Source organism: Thalassophryne amazonica, chromosome 22 (genome assembly GCF_902500255.1).
Source record: "Thalassophryne amazonica chromosome 22, fThaAma1.1, whole genome shotgun sequence".
Classification (NCBI taxonomy): Eukaryota; Metazoa; Chordata; class Actinopteri; order Batrachoidiformes; family Batrachoididae; genus Thalassophryne; species Thalassophryne amazonica.
This window is the reverse complement of record NC_047124.1, coordinates 9,645,724-9,664,019: the sequence shown is the minus strand read 5'-3', so window position 1 is coordinate 9,664,019 and position 18,296 is coordinate 9,645,724. Positions and strand designations below refer to the sequence as shown.

The 18,296-nt window shown below is 45.8% G+C and overlaps 1 protein-coding gene across 1 annotated transcript; it reads right to left on the bottom strand.

The window, feature by feature from the left end:
* Positions 1 to 1,416: 1,416 nt before the first annotated feature.
* On the bottom strand, positions 1,417 to 8,219 carry chpt1 (choline phosphotransferase 1). Its single transcript, XM_034163182.1, has 8 exons — positions 7,808 to 8,219; positions 5,888 to 6,035; positions 5,639 to 5,780; positions 5,394 to 5,478; positions 4,821 to 4,952; positions 2,802 to 2,960; positions 2,538 to 2,663; positions 1,417 to 1,543 (listed from the first exon to the last, which is right to left on the bottom strand). The coding sequence occupies exons 1-8, from the start codon at positions 8,045 to 8,047 to the stop codon at positions 1,427 to 1,429; spliced, it is 1,149 nt and encodes a 382-aa protein (XP_034019073.1). The 5' UTR covers positions 8,048 to 8,219; the 3' UTR covers positions 1,417 to 1,426.
* Positions 8,220 to 18,296: the final 10,077 nt, after the last annotated feature.

Here is an 18,296-nt window from a genome sequence, read left to right as displayed (position 1 = left end):
AAGTACAAAGCTACCTTAAATACTCACAATTTTAACAGTAATTACAATAAAATAAAAAGAACCCATTTAAGGCATCTTCAGCTGAGTTCTGTACGACCACAGATTCTTATTAGCCCTTCAGGGAGAAGACAGAAAGCAGAACAATTTGCGTTAACGCATCATCAGTTGACATCACTCGAAAAACCGGAGAGGAACCAAAACCGCGCACACAGATGAGCAACGTTAAAGTAATAAAACCAACAATAAGAATGGTTGTGAAAAAAAGCCTAACCAAACAAGTGTGGTTTTCGGCATTAACGCAGCATGATGCCCCTTCGCGCCACCTAGTGGTCCACATTAGAAAAATTTGTAGAAATTATTTGAGGTTTAAAACGTTTTATATTAAACTGTGTATTTTCTAACCCTGGATTATCAGATCGAGTCATTTAATGAGAACATAAGAGATGTTCTGTGAGCACATATCAAAATAGCTTATTGTTAAGACGGCTGTATGTGTGCAGAACTTACGTTTATTCAAAAATACGCAACAAGCTCCAAGATACCCACTGATGAGATGTTTTGGTATTTAGCAGAAAATCTGACAGCACATTCCTGTTAAAACTGAGGAATACTAGGGGAGCTACGACCACTACCTTTGCACCCCCCAACCAGGATTAAACAAAACCAACTTTTTTAGGTTTCTTTGACACCAAAACAGAATCAGGATGTTAAAAAAATAAAAATAAAAACTGGCCTCAAGCCAGTTATCCAAGATGGCTGCCAAAATAGGGTTTTGTTTTGTTTTTTTTCTTCTTCTTCACTAAAACACCTATAAACAACTTCCTACTATGTATCTTAATAAGGGTCTATTGGTGGCCATTTTGGGCACCATTTTGAATCTTAAACCCGTGAATGAATTTAGTTTAGGCACAAATGAGTTTGCTGTGACCTGCAATGGTCTTCCCACTGAATCTCTGATATTTAAGTTGTTTATATGTTATTTAAAGGTGTTTTAGTGGAAAACGCCATTTTGGTGGCCATCTTGGACGCCATCTTGGCTAACTGGCTTGAGGCCAGTTTTTATTTTTGGGAACATCCTGATTGTGTTCTGGGGTCATCTAAGGAACCTAACAAAGTTGGTTTGGTTTGGTTTAGTCCTTGGGTGCAAAGGCAGTGGTCGTAGCTCCCCTAGTAGAAGTCAAGGGAAAATCTGCTTCCCTTCAAACATTTTTTGGTTTGTACTCTCCTGCATCCAGGGGGCGAGGCTAATCTTTCCGTCAACGCTTCGCTGCCTTTAGAGGCAGTTTTAATCTGAAGTGGTCACTTTCTCAAGGCTGCAGTGGCTCGGGTTTGAGGGTCTTTCCTCGCTGTTGTCGTCGTCGTCATCTGCTTTCAGGAGCGGGGAAGCGTCTGCGTCTCCCCCCACCTCCTCCCGCCGGGCAAACTGTCAGTCACGGTGGGTGGGGCTTGGCGGCGTGATGCTGAATACTTGGATGTGTAAGTGGGAGGAGATCTGCAGGCACACGCCTATACAGTAGCGCATCAGATCAAGAGAAGAGAGAACCTAGAGGGGAAAATGGGCAGAGAGAACAACAATGAGGGCGGATTTAATTAGATGAAACATTTTGAGCCCAATTCTATAAGCTGCAAAACCCAACGCCAAATATGTACATTTAAATCCATTTAGTCATCCGTAGAGTTTAAATACATGCACGCCTCGTTTTAGTGTTCTAGCATCACTCAGTCCGAGTGATGACTTTTTAAGTCTAATATTTTAGATCTTGTTGGGGTTCCAAATGTTTAAGCTAAACTTGTCCTTTTCATCAATGTTTTTTTTCCCTTTACATTCCTCCTTACAGTTTCCTTGCAACCCAAACACTATTGCACCTTCTGCAGCATGCATGTACACTTATTAAAAACACATAATCCATCTAAAAAGCATGAAAATATTGCCTAAATTTAATTTCAAATCCCCCCTCATCCACAGTAAATTATTTAACAGGTGAAACATCGGAATAAACAAAGATTGTGCAAATAAATGACAAAAATACATCATCTGGGTGCCATCTTGAAAAAAAAGATCGCTGTCTTGAAAATTGAAGTGGCTAACTGCTTTTTGCAAAAAGTAGACCAAGAAATACCATTGTGCCAATTTTGGTGTTTGTATCACAAAATGAAAGATTTTTACGATATATGCATTTACATACTGCACTCGGGTTAGAAAGTAGGCGGCAAATCCGCAGCAGATAACGATTACAAATACCAGTTTATCGGTAATCTCTTTGTATCTCTCTGCACCTTCAAGGTCAAGGTCCTGACTGGATAGCTTCCTAGCAGGGCTGAGTGTGTCAGACATGTCTCTGTCGATCAGCCCAACTTTAGATCCAAATCAGGAAAACCTTTTTTTCCTCAAGGGTGCGACAACTAATACAGGATTAGCGAGTCTGCAAAATCAAGTTCAACAACAGCCTGGATAAGCTGCCAAAACTCTTTAAAGCCTGTTAAGTTACTATTGCAACTGTGGTTTTAGAAGACCTGTTGAGGTATCAAATACTGACCATGGCGATCCAGAGGACGATGTACTCATCAATGAAACTGTTGAAGTACTGGTTGAGGAAGAGGAGGCCAGGGCCTATGAATGCCGTGTCTGCTAGGTGCAACTCACTCTTTGTCATATGAGCTACCTACAGAAGGAAAAAATAAAACTCACCAACTGTAAATGCCACCACCACCACCACCATTTTTGCTATAATATTATATACTGGAAATACATTTGAAGGTTGTGACAAAGCTTCAGGTTGATTAGGACAGGACTAACGTACCACCAGCTTGTTGGAGATTTTGGAGATGACCATGCCAAAGGCAAGTAGGTACAGGCATGGATGATGCTCAAACAGCTGACTGGAGGACTTCTTAAAAATGATGAAGGCCAGAGTGAGGATGAGGCCGATGTGCAAACTAGGACTCAGCACGCTGGTGTCCTGCAAAATGATGTTCTATTAGTTACTGTATCGTAGCAGGTGTGCAGGCTCAGTGGGTCAAAGTATGCTTGTCTCTTATACGTTTTTGCAACATCTTGATCATTAGCCAAGATGCCAACATAGCAGCTGACTGTAGACAACAATCATCCTCAGTCTTGACAGACATCCAAGAAGGAAACCACCATGAAAATGCAGCAGAGGTGATATTGTGTCAACAGACATACAGGTGCCATTATTAGTCAAATTAATCTTCCTTCACGATTTTCGTATGTTTATATGTAACGGCGTGGCTACAGGTGTAAGACTTTTATTCCAAGTGGTATTGGCTTCAATTACAAGACAGTTGTTTTCTGACACGACTAACACTCATCCAGTAGTATCATCCTTACTGTACTGTATTTGTGTTTTTAGTTTCTGTGAGTATGTGAGATTTCCACAATGTTCCTTGCTATTTCTGCCAAAATTCATAATGGCGATACAGTTTTAGCAAAAATCTAAAATTTTACAGAGATTGTTGCAAAACCTCTAATAGCGAATCATGATACAAATTATTGTTTGGGTTAGTAGGGTTATTAAAAGGAATAGCACCATCTGTCATGCTTAGTTGACATGTTACAGGGTAACATATGTCACATGTCATAGAATCCAATGAATGTCAACCTTGCTTGACCTTTACATTGGAGACCAAACATCCAACACAGTCAAAACTATTGATGGTTTAAGAGTATCCCAGAATCCTTTGCGTGGTGGGGAGGGAGGCTTGATAATGACTCAGCTTAATGCTAATTTTAACATTGAAAATGCGACAGACACGCTAACATGTTAGCATTGGTCCCGTTTTTAGGTTATAAAATACATCTATCAACTGTTTCAGAAGATCATAAGTCGGTTTAACATAAAAAAGGTAAATATTACTCAAAGACGTATGCTCTTTAGGGTTTTAGCGGGGAAAAATTAAGATAAAGTGAAATAAAACAAAGAACCAAGGAAGCAGCAGATCGAAGCTCAAAGCACTACTTCATTGGTTCGAGGTTCAAAGCAAAGCCGCGCTGCAGATACGCTTAATTATAGACCCGCTGCAGTGTCTGTAATCAATTCCTGACCAACACCCCCAAAAACAACGGCCACTCTGAAGGACCGAGAAGGGAATCGTTAAACAAAAAGGCTATTGATGTTGATGTATCGAATCATTTCTTAAGGATACCCGAAAAGAACCGGTTCCCGACACACAACCCTAACAACACCACACTTTTTTTTTTTTTTTATAAAACTCACATTAAAGACTCAAGATTATCTTAGTTAAACACCTAAACACATATTTTGGTTGAACTCGCCTCCATAACGACGCAATGTTGCAAACGAGTTGTGGCAAACTTTTGTTTACACTGACAACAAAATCTCGGCCTCCCCAGCAAGAACGTGATTACGCGTGAGATTTGACACCATAAAGGCGTCAATTCCATTTATTTCAACTAATAATTTGCATCATTTTTTACTGAAATTGGAGCAACTTTAACTTTTGACCCCTGTACAAACTGAAACTGACCTTTGTCACCATTTTTGCTGTTTTTTACCCCATAACTCCAGAACATTCAGTCATAGATAGTCCAAACTATACCTTTTTGGAATGGTTATGATCAGACACATAATGTGGTATAGTTTTCAACATGACTGGAGCATTTTTACATTTTGACCTCTGTGTAATTCTACCTTGCTACAGCTGCCATCCTGGGATGGCTGTCATACATTTTTCTATAGGCGATGGTACACTGAGGCTGGATTTTAAGTGTCATTTCGTCACGTTTAGTGGTACCAGTAAGTTCTTCTTTTATTGCTTCGGGTGGGTATTTTACAACTTACAGCCACGGTGGAGCCATTTTTGCCCACTCCTCCATTCAAAATGACATGGAAGTAGTTGCGGCAGGACAAGACGGCCCCTCCGATGATACCCATGACAGGGAACATGTACAGCTTTAGCCCGAGGACTGGCACCTGCAGAAACACATAAAGCCCAATTTAAAGCAAGGACACTGTGAATTCTCCTGTGAGAAACAGCAAAGGTGCTCATACGAAAGCTGCATGCATGCTGAGCAGGATGGGAGAGCAAAGCAAATAAATAAAAACATAGTGGGGGACAACATCAGCTGTTTGAGCCGGAACATGTCCAGTAGACGACCTGAGGACATGGTGTTGGCTACCAATATTTACCTTCTTACTTCTCTCATGTGATGTTAAATGAACCTCCCAATGCAGCACAGAGCAAAAGTAAAACAAATTCTTTTAAAATGACTAAAAACTATGAATCAGCTCATTAGCTCAGTGCAAAAAAACAAAAAATAAACTGAACATACAACCAAGTCTGAATGGTAATGTTCCTGCGTGTAGAGTATTTGTGCACGTCATGTATCACCACTACATTGTTCTAGGCTGTACCGTTGTTTGCCAAAGGCTCACGCCTCCAAATGCCGACATTAAATACATGGTCATGATGGCAAACTGTACTTCTGTGACATCAGCCCTGCACAGAAAACATCACAAGAGGAAGGCGGATCATCTTAAATGTAATGGTGGACTTCGATGAAACTTGCTCTAGCTTTATACCCCCCAAGCTCCCAGGATGCTCCCTTCTTCTGGCTTTAATAGGCAATAAATCCAGCGCTGCTTAACGTGTTACTTACAGGCCAAATCGGAGGGTTCCTGACACGTAGGTCTGCCAGTGGGCGCAGAAAAACAGGAACATCCCGATGAAACCACAAAAGAACATCCAGTTTGGGTATCTCCCAATGCCGCAAGAAATGCATGTCCCCACTGAAACAAACACTACAGGAAGGAAGTAAACAAGATTAAAATCAGTCCCTGCTGGTCAACCTTCATATTATGGATGACCTTCTGCTCCCGTTAGCGGTCAATGAGCAGCAGCAAAGCACCTGTGGAGACAGCGTCACAGCCGTGGTCGAAGAGCTCGCCCAGTGGTGAGCTGCTGTTGGTCCGTCGAGCCTGTTTCCCATCGATTGCGTCCAGAGACTGGTAGATAAACAGACCCAGTGTACTCAGCAAAAAGGCCCACGGTGGAGCCTGCAGAGACAACAGATGTTATTTATTCAAGGTGCACACTCACAAGAAAGTCATCTGTCTTGACTCAAGACAGAAGTCAGACTACCAGAGCAAGAATTTTAGCTGAGGAAGCTTCTGAGATTTGAAGCGAAACGTCCTTGTGTCAAGCAACCCAGTCCAGTCAAAGATTCAAGCTTCTCTGCTATGGAAACCACCTGGACAACTGAGAGCCTTCACAGAAACATTCCACCAAGTTTGTTCTAAATCAAAATAAAACAGTTATTTTGTGTGCACACAAATTAACTCAAAGGACAGAAAACAACAGGTATACAAATGACGTGTGTCTGGGTTATTCATCACGAAGCCTTGGATAACCTGTTGGGGCACCACTGAAGACATCTCAACCAGCTTCCTTCAGTTCTCCCAGGTCTGTCATTCTCTTGAATGACATTCTCTTGGGGTGTAGGGGGGCTCTGAATAGACAGACAGCACCTTTGTTGTTTTTGGCAGCTGCATCCAACGTGGTAGGATGGTTTTGGGCATCACTGGTCTTTATCAATCCCCTAAATCTCATGTGTTGACTCCAACTCCCACACCTCAGTAATCCGCCTCAGATGGAGGACTAAACCATGTAAGGGGGGGCTGATATTAACATGGCATCATTGGACGAAAGAACTCCTTAGACTCAACCGCCAGGTTGGAAGGGCTGCCTGACAGCTCAAGTGTTCATGACCAAGTCAAGTCAACAATTTGGAGGATATCAGCTGTGATCAAGCCCAGAAAGGGGTGGGATCATCAAGTCCCACCACATGAAGATGACAACTAGCCTGTGTCTGCATCTACATCAAATCAACTCTTACCCAATGGAATGCACGTGCCTCTGCAACAATCCACTTATGTTTTCGACAAAGTGCAGATAAGCACTCAAGCGTGACGTCCTTATTAATGAGAAATAACTGATCAACAAAGCAACTAACTTTTTTTTAAACACGTAGTAAAGAACAAAAAATGGGTAAACCTAAATTGAGTGAAGTTGCACTTCTGTAATTTGGTCTTGGGCTGCGTTTTTCTGCACTGTGGACTTTGAGAGGTCCTTCTATGTGGACAAAGGTTTAAGTGTGATAAAATTATCTCCAGGGAACAAGTTGGCCAGAGGTCAAGTAGATGGGTTTGCACTGGAGGAAAACTGGAGCAACATGACAACAACATTATCCTTCATAATGCTGCGTTTTGTTGTAAACAACACACCACTATATCAAACTGTGTAGGCAAGAAGGCGTCACAACTGTCAACTTTCCAACAACCTACACCGACAGATCACACACAGCTCTGCAGCCGACAATAGAAACTCCCCTTTGAAAATGTCGTTTTAAAAACAATTCTCTCTAGTGACGTGGCCTGAAGGTTAAACGGTATGACATAAGACTTTTAAGAATCACAGTGACCTACGCTTTAAATCGGCTTCCATTAAATATGTCGTACTTCAATAAAAAAAACAAACAAACAAAAAAAAAAAAAACACCTTTCAGGGTGGAATTCCTTTTAATACGCCTTTCCACGCAAACACACCGCGGAGGGTCAAACAGCTCGACCACATTATAAAGTGGAAATACTAAAAATAACAGCTATTGAGTGAAAAAAAGTACGCCGAATTCACAAGTACAATCTGAAGATTCGTAAAGTAGATAAAATAATCATTTGCGACACATATTAATATGCCTGCGGTCTCTGAACTATACATTGACCTATTTTAAATGGAAGTTCTACGCTTTTTCCACAAGACATATACTCACCACCTCTGTTGCTGTGGGACAGTAATACACAAGTATCACCGTGGATATTACATTGACCAGCAGTCCAGCAATAGTCAGAGTGTTTGGTGCGACCCATGTTGGGATTTGCTGGACCAACCAGTTCCAGTAAATTTGACACTGTGGCTCCAGCAGGGAGCGACCAGAGGCGCTGTATTTGTGCTCCTCCAGCCGCTTTAGCTGCGCGGCTGACAGCGGCTCAGTGCACGCAAAACGCAGCATTGTCTCTGCGGCCGTCACGCCTGAAATTACCGCAAACGTCACTACACTCCTCGGCCTATCTTCTGTCGAGCGTCTGCAGAAAACAGGGTCTCATTTGGCATTTACAGCTGGGTGAGTAGACGAGGCTGTTTCACAGCGGAACCATAAAGCGTCGATACGTTTTTCAGAAGGAAGCTACGGACCGGAAGTCAAGAATTCGGCTAGCTATCTGCCGGCAAAATTTAAATAAAAAATTTCCCCAAACGTATACATTTTCTTCACTTTAATTAAAATGATCGCAGCCTTTCTGAAAACCTGTGATGTTTTATTCTTTCATTGGGTTTTTTTTTGTAACACCATATAAAATCCTTCCAGCAGGGTTGTGCGTACAGTGCAAAAACTGTCCCTCTCAAAATTGCCTAAGCCAAATAATCCAAAATATAGCCAAATTGTCTTGCATTATGCAAAAAAATCTGACAATGAGGTAAGAAAAATTTACTTGGTTAGATTTCGCAAAACTAGCAACATGTCTAGGCACCAAATAATCAAAAGGCAAAGGCTATACACCCAACCATTGGGCAGATAAATATAATGTCTTACCTTATTTGCCCAACCGTTGGGCAGATAAGTCATACATCGAATATTACACGCCCAACCGTTGGGCAGATAAATATAATGTCTTACCTTATTTGCCCAACCGTTGGGCAGATAAGTCATACATCGAACATTACACGCCCAACCGTTGGGCAGATAAATATAATGTTGTATCTTATATCGCCCAACTGTGATCGTGTATTTGACACATGCATCTAAACTACGTTTTTTTACACCACGTTTTAAGGCTCTATTGTGGCGTATGTTTGACACATTTAACGGCGCCGTCTTTAATTACTGCGAAAACACCGCAATGGATAAAAACAGACAAACTTCATAAGCATTTTGAACGGAAGCCTGTTAACGACGACGAAACAGTTTTTGAACAAAATGCTGCTTGTTGGCTGTAAGATGGTGTTAGTTTGACACAGTTCCCTGGGTGTGATGAGCCAAACAAAACAGCTTTAGATCACAGCTCACAGCCTGCGAGGTGCGAACCCTCCTGCAGCCTGCGAAAAAATATCTGCCTTTTTTCCCTCCCGCGTTGAAACCGGAAGTGATCTTACAAACACGCTTATTGGTCGGTTGTGGTTGGGCGTATATGCTCGCATATTTACCTTATTGAACCAACGGTTGGACGTATACCGTAATCAAAATGTGCCTTAAAACTAGATAGAATTCTTATTTTCAGATTGGCAAAGGCTATTCGCCCAACCATTGGGTAGATAAGTATAATGTCTTACCTTATTCGCACGAACCGTGATTGTGTATTTGATATGTTTTGTGCATCTAAACTATGTTTTTTACACCACTATTTTAAGGCTCTATTGTGGCGTGAAAAGCGGCGTATGTTTGTTTGACACATTTAACGGCGCCATCTTTAATTACTGCGGAAAAAACACCGCAATGGATGAAAGCAGACAAACTTCATATGGATTTTGAATGGAAGCCTGTCAACGACGACAAAACAGTTTTTTGAACAAAATACCACTTGTTGCCTGTAAGATGGTGTTAGTGTTGTGTGGGCCACTGAAGAGGAGGTACTGCTGGCCCACCACCACCAGAGGGCACCCTGCCTGGAGTGCGGGCTCCAGGCACCAGAGGGCGCTGCCATCTCACAGGAGCAGCTGGGGTGACAGCTTTCACCTACGACAGCTGTTACCAATCATCTGATCCGCAGCGGTATATCTGCAAGACGTCATCTCCACTTCTTTGCCGAGATATCGCTCTACCAAGGAGGTAACGTATCCAGCCAATCAGATTGTCTTTTGACCATAAATACTTTTTTGCCTTCACGCAGAGAGAGAGTAGAACAGCAGGAGACTGTATTGGACTCCTTTTGGATAAGTACTCACATTCCTGCACTAACAGTGTTTTCCTGACGAGAGGTGGAGGTGGTTTTTCCACCATACGTGTTGCTGGGTGCAGGCGCACCCACATCTGACTGTTTCTGTTCCTCGCCAGCAGTACCAGATCCGACAAGCGGAGGCAGTGGCCACCTGGGAGTTCGGGACTTGGCGGCTCCAGTATTCCCGGGGTTCGGTGGCGGAGGAAATCGTGTGGTTCCGGTTCTGCTTTGGACAGACGTCTCCTATCTTTGAGCCTGCCCACATGACACCTTTGTGATTCGACTTTATTGTCTGTTATTGTAATCGGTTGTGTTTGTTGTGCTTATTTCACAACAGTAAAAGTGCTATTTGACTTCCTCCATTGTCCGTTCATTTGCGCCCCCTGTTGTGGGTCCGTGTTCCTACACTTTCCCAACAGGATATCTCGGCCAACGTCATGGATCCCGAGGGGCGTCAACCAGCTGTTGAATGGCCAATGGAAGAACAGGGCGCACAGGCGTCCGCAGGAGGAATGATCGGTGAGTTGCAGTGAATCCTCACCGCTTTCACGGCTCGGTTGGATCTAATGACCGAGCAGAACGTCCTCCTTAACCGCAGGGTGGAGGCTCTCGCCGCGCAGGTGGAAGCGCGCCCTCAGGGCGCTGCTGCGGCTCTCCCTCCTGTCGACCCTGTGCGTAACAGTGACGTTCCACAGGTCGTTCAACGACCCCTCCCACCTTCCCCGGAAGCATACATAAGCCCTCCAGAGCCGTACGGAGGTTGTGTGGAGACGTGCGCGGACTTTCTTATGCAGTGTTCGCTCGTCTTCGCACAACGTCCCGTCATGTACGTGACTGATGCCAGCAAGATAGCTTATGTGATAAATCTGCTTCGCGGTGAGGCACGCGCTTGGGCTACAGCGCTCTGGGAGCAGAATTCACGGCTCCTTCAGACATATGATGGGTTTGTGAGGGAGTTCAGAACAGTGTTCGATCACCCAAATAGAGGAGAGACCGCTTCAGCCGTGCTGCTGTCAATGAGACAGGGGCGCCGGAGCGCAGCTGCTTATGCAGTCGACTTCCGCATCGCGGCTGCGAGGTCCGGCTGGAATAGCACTGCCCTCCGCGCCGCCTTCGTAAACGGACTGTCGTTGGTCCTAAAGCAGCACCTGGTGGCTAAGGACGAACCGCGGGATTTAGATGGGCTTATTGATCTCGTTATACGATTAGACAATCGGTTAGAAGAACGCCATCGGGAACGAGACGAAGGGCGTGGCCGGGCACGCGCCGTCCCTCTCCCTTCCAGCTCCGACCGAGCTCCGCCCTCCCCACGCTCCACGGCCCCTACGCTCCGTGTGGTTACAGCTCCCCCTGCTGATGAAGCTATGGACACGAGCAGGGCCACATTTAGACCCCCGGATAGACAGAGGAGGCTGGTCCGCGGAGCGTGCTTTGTTTGTGGCTCGATAGAGCATCAGGTGAGGGACTGCCCCGAGCGGTTAAACACCAACGCCCGCCCCTAGAAACTGGGCTAGGGGTGGGCCAAGACATTCACGTGGGACACACCCATATTGCCACACGACTCCCAGTTACAATCCTTTATGAGGATTTAACCCTTCAGGCCCCAGCACTGGTGGACACGGGCTCTGAAGGGAATTTGCTAGACAGCAAATGGGCCAGGGAGGCAGGGCTCCCTCTGGTGGCACTTACTTCACCTGTGCAAGTACGGGCACTAGATGGCTCCCTACTCCCTTTAATCACACATAAGACACCTCCAGTAACTCTGGTGGTATCAGGGAACCACCGGGAGGAGATCGATTTTTTTGTGACTCCTGCCACCTCCCGCGTGATTCTCGGGTTCCCCTGGATGTTAAAACACAATCCCCGGATCGATTGGCCGTCCGGGGTAATGGTTCAGTGGAGCGAGACCTGCCATCGGGTATGTTTAGGTTCCTCGGTTCCTCCCGGTTCCCATGCTAAGGAGGAGGTCAGAGTCCCGCCCAATCTCGGGACAGTGCCGGTGGAGTACCATGACCTTGTGGACGTGTTCAGCAAGGATCTGGCGCTCACCCTTCCCCCGCACCGCCCGTACGATTGTGCCATTGATTTGGTTCCAGGCGTTGAGTTTCCGTCCAGCAGGCTGTACAACCTCTCACGACCTGAGCGCGAATCAATGGAGACCTACATCCGGGACTCTTTAGCTGCCGGGTTGATCCGGAATTCCACTTCCCCGATGGGTGCAGGTTTCTTTTTTGTGGGGAAAAAGGATGGCGGACTACGTCCATGCATTGATTACAGGGGGCTGAACGAAATCACGGTTCGTAACCGATACCCATTGCCCTTGTTGGATTCAGTGTTCACACCCCTGCATGGAGCCCAAATGTTCACTAAGCTAGATCTTAGAAATGCGTATCACCTGGTTCGGATCCGGAAGGGAGACGAGTGGAAGACGGCATTTAACACCCCCTTAGGTCACTTTGAGTACCTGGTCATGCCGTTCGGTCTTACAAACGCCCCCGCGACGTTCCAAGCATTGGCTAATGATGTCTTGCGGGATTTCCTGCACCGATTCGTCTTCGTATATCTGGACGACATACTCATCTTTTCTCCGGATCCTGAGACCCATGTCCGGCATGTACGTCAGGTCCTGCAGCGGTTGTCGGAGAACCGGCTGTTTGTGAAGGGCGAGAAGTGCGAGTTCCACCGCACTTCTTTGTCCTTCCTGGGGTTTATCATCTCCCCTAACTCCGTCGCTCCTGATCCGGCTAAGGTCGCGGCGGTGAGAGACTGGCCCCAACCCACCAGCCGTAGGAAGCTGCAACAGTTCCTTCGGCTTTGCTAATTTCTACAGGAGGTTCATTAAGGGCTACAGTCAGGTAGTTAGCCCCCTGACAGCCCTGACCTCACCAAAAGTCCCCTTCACCTGGTCGGATCGTTGCGATGCCGCGTTCAAGGAGTTGAAACGGCGCTTCTCGTCTGCACCCGTTCTGGTGCAGCCCGATCCTAGTCGCCAGTTAGTGGTTGAAGTGGACGCCTTGGACTCAGGGATAGGAGCTGTGCTTTCCCAGAGCGGGAAGACCGATAAGGTCCTTCACCCGTGTGCCTATTTTTCCCGCAGGTTGACCCCGGCCGAACGGAACTATGATGTCGGCAATCGAGAACTCCTTGCGGTGAAAGAGGCTCTTGAAGAGTGGAGACATCTGTTGGAGGGAACGTCCGTGCCATTCACGGTTTTCAATGACCACCGGAACCTGGAGTATATCAGGACCGCCAAGCGGCTGAACCCCAGGCAAGCCCGCTGGTCACTGTTCTTCGGCCGTTTTGACTTCCGGATCACCTACCGTCCCGGGACCAAAAACCAGAGATCGGATGCCTTGTCCCGGGTACATGAAGATGAAGTCAAAGCGGAGTTGTCGGATCCACCGGAACCCATCATCCCGGAGTCCACTATCGTGGCCACCCTCACCTGGGACGTAAAGAGAACCGTCCGGGAGGCCCTGGCACGAAGCCCGGACCCCGGAACTGGGCCGAAGAACAGACTCTACGTCCCACCAGAGGCTAGGGCTGCAGTCCTGGACTTCTGTCACGGCTCCAAGCTCTCCTGTCATCCAGGGGTGCGAAGAACCGTGGCAGTTGTCCGGCAGCGCTTCTGGTGGGCGTCCCTAGAGGCCGACGTCCGGGATTATATCCAGGCCTGCACCACCTGCGCCAGGGGTAAGGCTGATCATCGCAGGGCTTCGGGACTGCTCCAGCCGCTGCCCGTGCCTCATCGCCCCTGGTCCCACATCGGCCTGGATTTTGTCACGGGCCTCCCGCCGTCCCAGGGCAACACCACCATCCTCACGATAGTGGACCGATTCTCCAAGGCGGCCCACTTCGTGGCCCTCCCGAAGCTCCCAACGGCCCAGGAGACAGCGGACCTCCTGGTCCACCACGTCGTCCGGCTGCATGGGATTCCAACAGACATTGTCTCCGATCGCGGTCCCCAGTTCTCCTCGCAAGTCTGGAGGAGCTTCTGCCGGGAACTGGGGGCCACGGTGAGTCTCTCATCCGGGTATCATCCCCAGACCAACGGGCAAGCAGAACGGGCCAATCAGGAGGTGGAACAGGCCCTGCGTTGCGTGACGGCCGCGCACCCGGCGGCCTGGAGTACCCATTTGGCCTGGATCGAGTATGCCCATAACAGCCAGGTGTCGTCAGCCACCGGCCTCTCCCCTTTCGAGGTGTGTCTGGGGTACCAGCCTCCTTTGTTTCCGGTGGTTGAGGGAGAGGTCGGTGTGCCCTCGGTCCAGACCCACCTGCGGAAGTGCCGTCGGGTGTGGCGTGCCGCCCGTTCTGCTTTGCTGAGGGCCCGGATGAGGACGAAAGCCCATGCAGACCGTCGGCGGACCCCGGCCCCTATGTATCGGCCAGGGCAGGAAGTGTGGTTGTCAACAAAGGACATTCCCCTCCAAGTGGTCTCCCCTAAATTGCAGGATCGGTATATCGGTCCGTTTAAAATCCTCAAAGTCATCAGTCCAGCCGCAGTGAGGCTTCAGCTTCCGGCCTCACTGCGGATCCATCCCGTTTTCCATTTGTCCCGACTTAAGCCACATCACACCTCACCCCTCTGTACTCCGGGTCCGGCACCACCTCCTGCCCGGATCATCGATGGCGAGCCGGCTTGGACTGTGCGCCGGCTTTTGGATGTCCGAAGGATGGGCCGGGGCTTCCAGTCTTTGGTGGACTGGGAGGGGTACGGCCCCGAAGAACGCTCCTGGGTGAAGAGGAGCTTCATCCTGGACCCGGCCCTCCTGGCCGATTTCTACCGCCGCCACCCGGACAAGCCTGGTCAACGGGCGCCTCCTGGCGCCCGTTGAGGGGGGGGGGTCCTGTTGTGTGGGCCGCTGAAGAGGAGGTACTGCTGGCCCACCACCACCAGAGGGCACCCTGCCTGGAGTGCGGACTCCAGGCACTAGAGGGCGCTGCCATCTCACAGGAGCAGCCGGGGTGACAGCTGTCACCTACGACAGCTGTTACCAATCATCTGATCCGCAGCGGTATATCTGCAAGACGTCATCTCCACTTCTTTGCCGAGATATCGCTCTACCAAGGAGGTAACGTATCCAGCCAATCAGATTGTCTTTTGACCATAAATACTTTTTTGCCTTCACGCAGAGAGAGAGTAGAACAGCAGGAGACTGTATTGGACTCCTTTTGGATAAGTACTCACATTCCTGCACTAACAGTGTTTTCCTGACGAGAGGTGGAGGTGGTTTTTCCACCATACGTGTTGCTGGGTGCAGGCGCACCCACATCTGACTGTTTCTGTTCCTCGCCAGCAGTACCAGATCCGACAAGCGGAGGCAGTGGCCACCTGGGAGTTCGGGACTTGGCGGCTCCAGTATTCCCGGGGTTCGGTGGCGGAGGAAATCGTGTGGTTCCGGTTCTGCTTTGGACAGACGTCTCCTATCTTCGAGCCTGCCCACATGACACCTTTGTGATTCGACTTTGTCTGTTATTGTAATCGGTTGTGTTTGTTGTGCTTATTTCACAACAGTAAAAGTGCTATTTGACTTCCTCCATTGTCCGTTCATTTGCGCCCCCTGTTGTGGGTCCGTGTTCCTACACTTTCCCAACAGTTAGTTTGACACAGTTCCCTCGGTGTGATGAGCCAAACAGAACCACTTTAGATCACAGCCTCTCCGCGGGCTGCGAACCCTCCCACAGCCAGCGAGAAAATATTCACCCTTTTTACCCGTGTTGAAACCGGAAGTGAACTTGCAAGCATGCTCATTGGTTGGTTGTGCTTGGGTGTATATGCTCGCATATTTACTTTATTGAACTAACGGCTGGGCGTATAGCCACTCTGTTTTGGATTAGCCTCTGTCTTAAAATAAGGAAAACAATCTTGTTCCTTTGCTTGGATGATTTGAAATCCATTGCCTGTCCCTGTTACTGGTTAAATACAGCTTGATAGTAACTGGTTAAATACAGCTTGATAGTAACTGGTTAAATACAGCTTGATAGTAGCTGGAAAAACTTGTTAAGAAAAAGTGAGATACGTTTTCCCAAAATAAGACATGTTTTCTTATGTAAAAAATGCTCAACAAGATTATTTTTCTATTTAGACAAAAATTAAGTCAGATTTTCTTTAAAGTCTTTTTTTTTCTTCCTTAGATATCAGTTTTTGCAGAGTATTTGTGACAGTGTCCTTTGAGTTTTAGACTGTAGCGGCTGTTAAATATTCAGGAAATACATGATTATTTCTGGTTTAGTAAATTTCCTTGCGGAAACTCACAGATCCCATTTACGCTGTACCATACTTTGCTTTACCAGTTGTCTCGCTTTCTTTTGATTTTTCAGCTAAAGTCATACAGAATCCTTTCCACAGGGTTGTGTAGATAGATGTGTGACCGTGTTATTTGAGTTTTATGAAGTACTGTTAAACAACAGGAAACCAATGGTTTACTTCTGTGATTTAGTGGAGAAATGGTGGCTGTGTCTCACTCTCAATTCAGGACCTTCAAAGGCAGCGTTCTACAAAGATTTGGCTTTCTGACGCCATGCAGGCCAAACCAGCTGTTCTGAAATGAGACGGTCTAGCTCACAGAGCATTTTGCGATTGCGTCATTAGCTTATCCCACCACTACGCCTTCAACTAGCAACATTGACAGCAGACATGGGGTCAAATACTTTGCATTGTATTTAAATACAAATACAAATACTTTAGATTTTTGAATTCCAAATACAAATACAAATACTTTGTACTTTTTCAAATACAAATCTTTATATTTTGAGTATTTCAAATACAAATACTTTCTATGAACTATAAACAACAAATCAACACAAAAACTGATAAACCGGTGACAATTTATTGTGAAAATAGCATGACCAAATACTATTGATAAGTAAAGGGTTGAATGTTTTATCACAAATTCACTATTATAATGTCACAGGCAATAATCAAACTATCACAATATATATTCTGCTTCCATCAATATCGCATCCTTTTGTATCCACCATATCACAAAACAATAATAAAATGTCATATCTGGTGTGTAGTTTGAAAAGTATTTGGAAAAGTATTTGGAAAAGTATTTGGGATCTGCGATGTATTTGAAATACAAATACTTTGAATTCAAAATCAGAAAATACAAATACTCTGAAAAATGTATTTCAGTATTTTCAAATACAAATACTTTTGTGTTTGGCCCCATGTCTGGTTGACAGTAAGCTACCAGAGTGAACATATTCCATACTTTAGTAATCATGTTTCAGTATTTTACTTATACGCTTATTTATAATTCTACATATGGCCATAGTGTCTTTTTTTTTTTTCCTAAATTTATCAGCTATTTTGAGAAAAAAATTTGCAAAATGATTCAAGATTGTCTGGGTTGCAGAGGATTCACTTGTTGTATTCTTGGTCTTTGGGGAAAGAAAGCAGCATTCATCAGCTGCATTCCAAGGAGCTTTTGAAATGAAGCAGCCTTGTGGCACCACTATGATGCATGCGGTGGACGAATGCAGCCTTTGAAGGATGTGACCCCTGAACTTGAGACACATCTGCCCTCTTTGTTACTGACAATTACTTCTACTCCTAATTTTCTATCATCCATAACACATCCATTAACCATACAGCAGGTGACATGCAAGTCTATGGGATATAACGTAAGCAAAACAGTTATTTTTCAAATGATTTGTTCCATTAATGTCCACCAGATTTTAGTCATTTTATCCTTGTTATTCGGCCTTTTAAGTTGGAACCCTATGAGATGATAGCATGTATTGTTTTTGAATTATTAACAAACTGTAGAGGATGAGCTCATCTGTTTTTCTACTCTCTGAACATGCAAGGCTTTCCCAAAGCCTCAGAATAATATACCAGCTATACTAGACCTACTGTGTAGATCTCGACTGTATGATGTCAAAGGTAAATGGCTAAACCACTAAGCCACCATGCTGCCGAAATTTACCTGATATAGTAAAACTGAGGGTCAGACCTTACACCCGGTGTGCTGGACATTTTATGTCTCAAATGCAAATTTCCCCCGTTAAAGATTTGCACAACTGTCCACATTACTCAAACACAGTCCAAACACCAATACCGACATCTGTGAAGTATAATGACATATTGATTGTATAAAAAAACAACAAAACTCTAAACACACTATCATCATTATTTTATTGTTCATGATGCAAAAACAAATGGCAAATCTTTTCCCACCCTCCACTATGACACAATACAGATAAATGTTTTTTGTTGATCTTAAATTTCAAAATCCATATTTTCCATTATTTTCATCCACCCTGCAGATTATATATGTACTTGCTTTGTTGTAACGTGCACATAAAACAGACTACTCG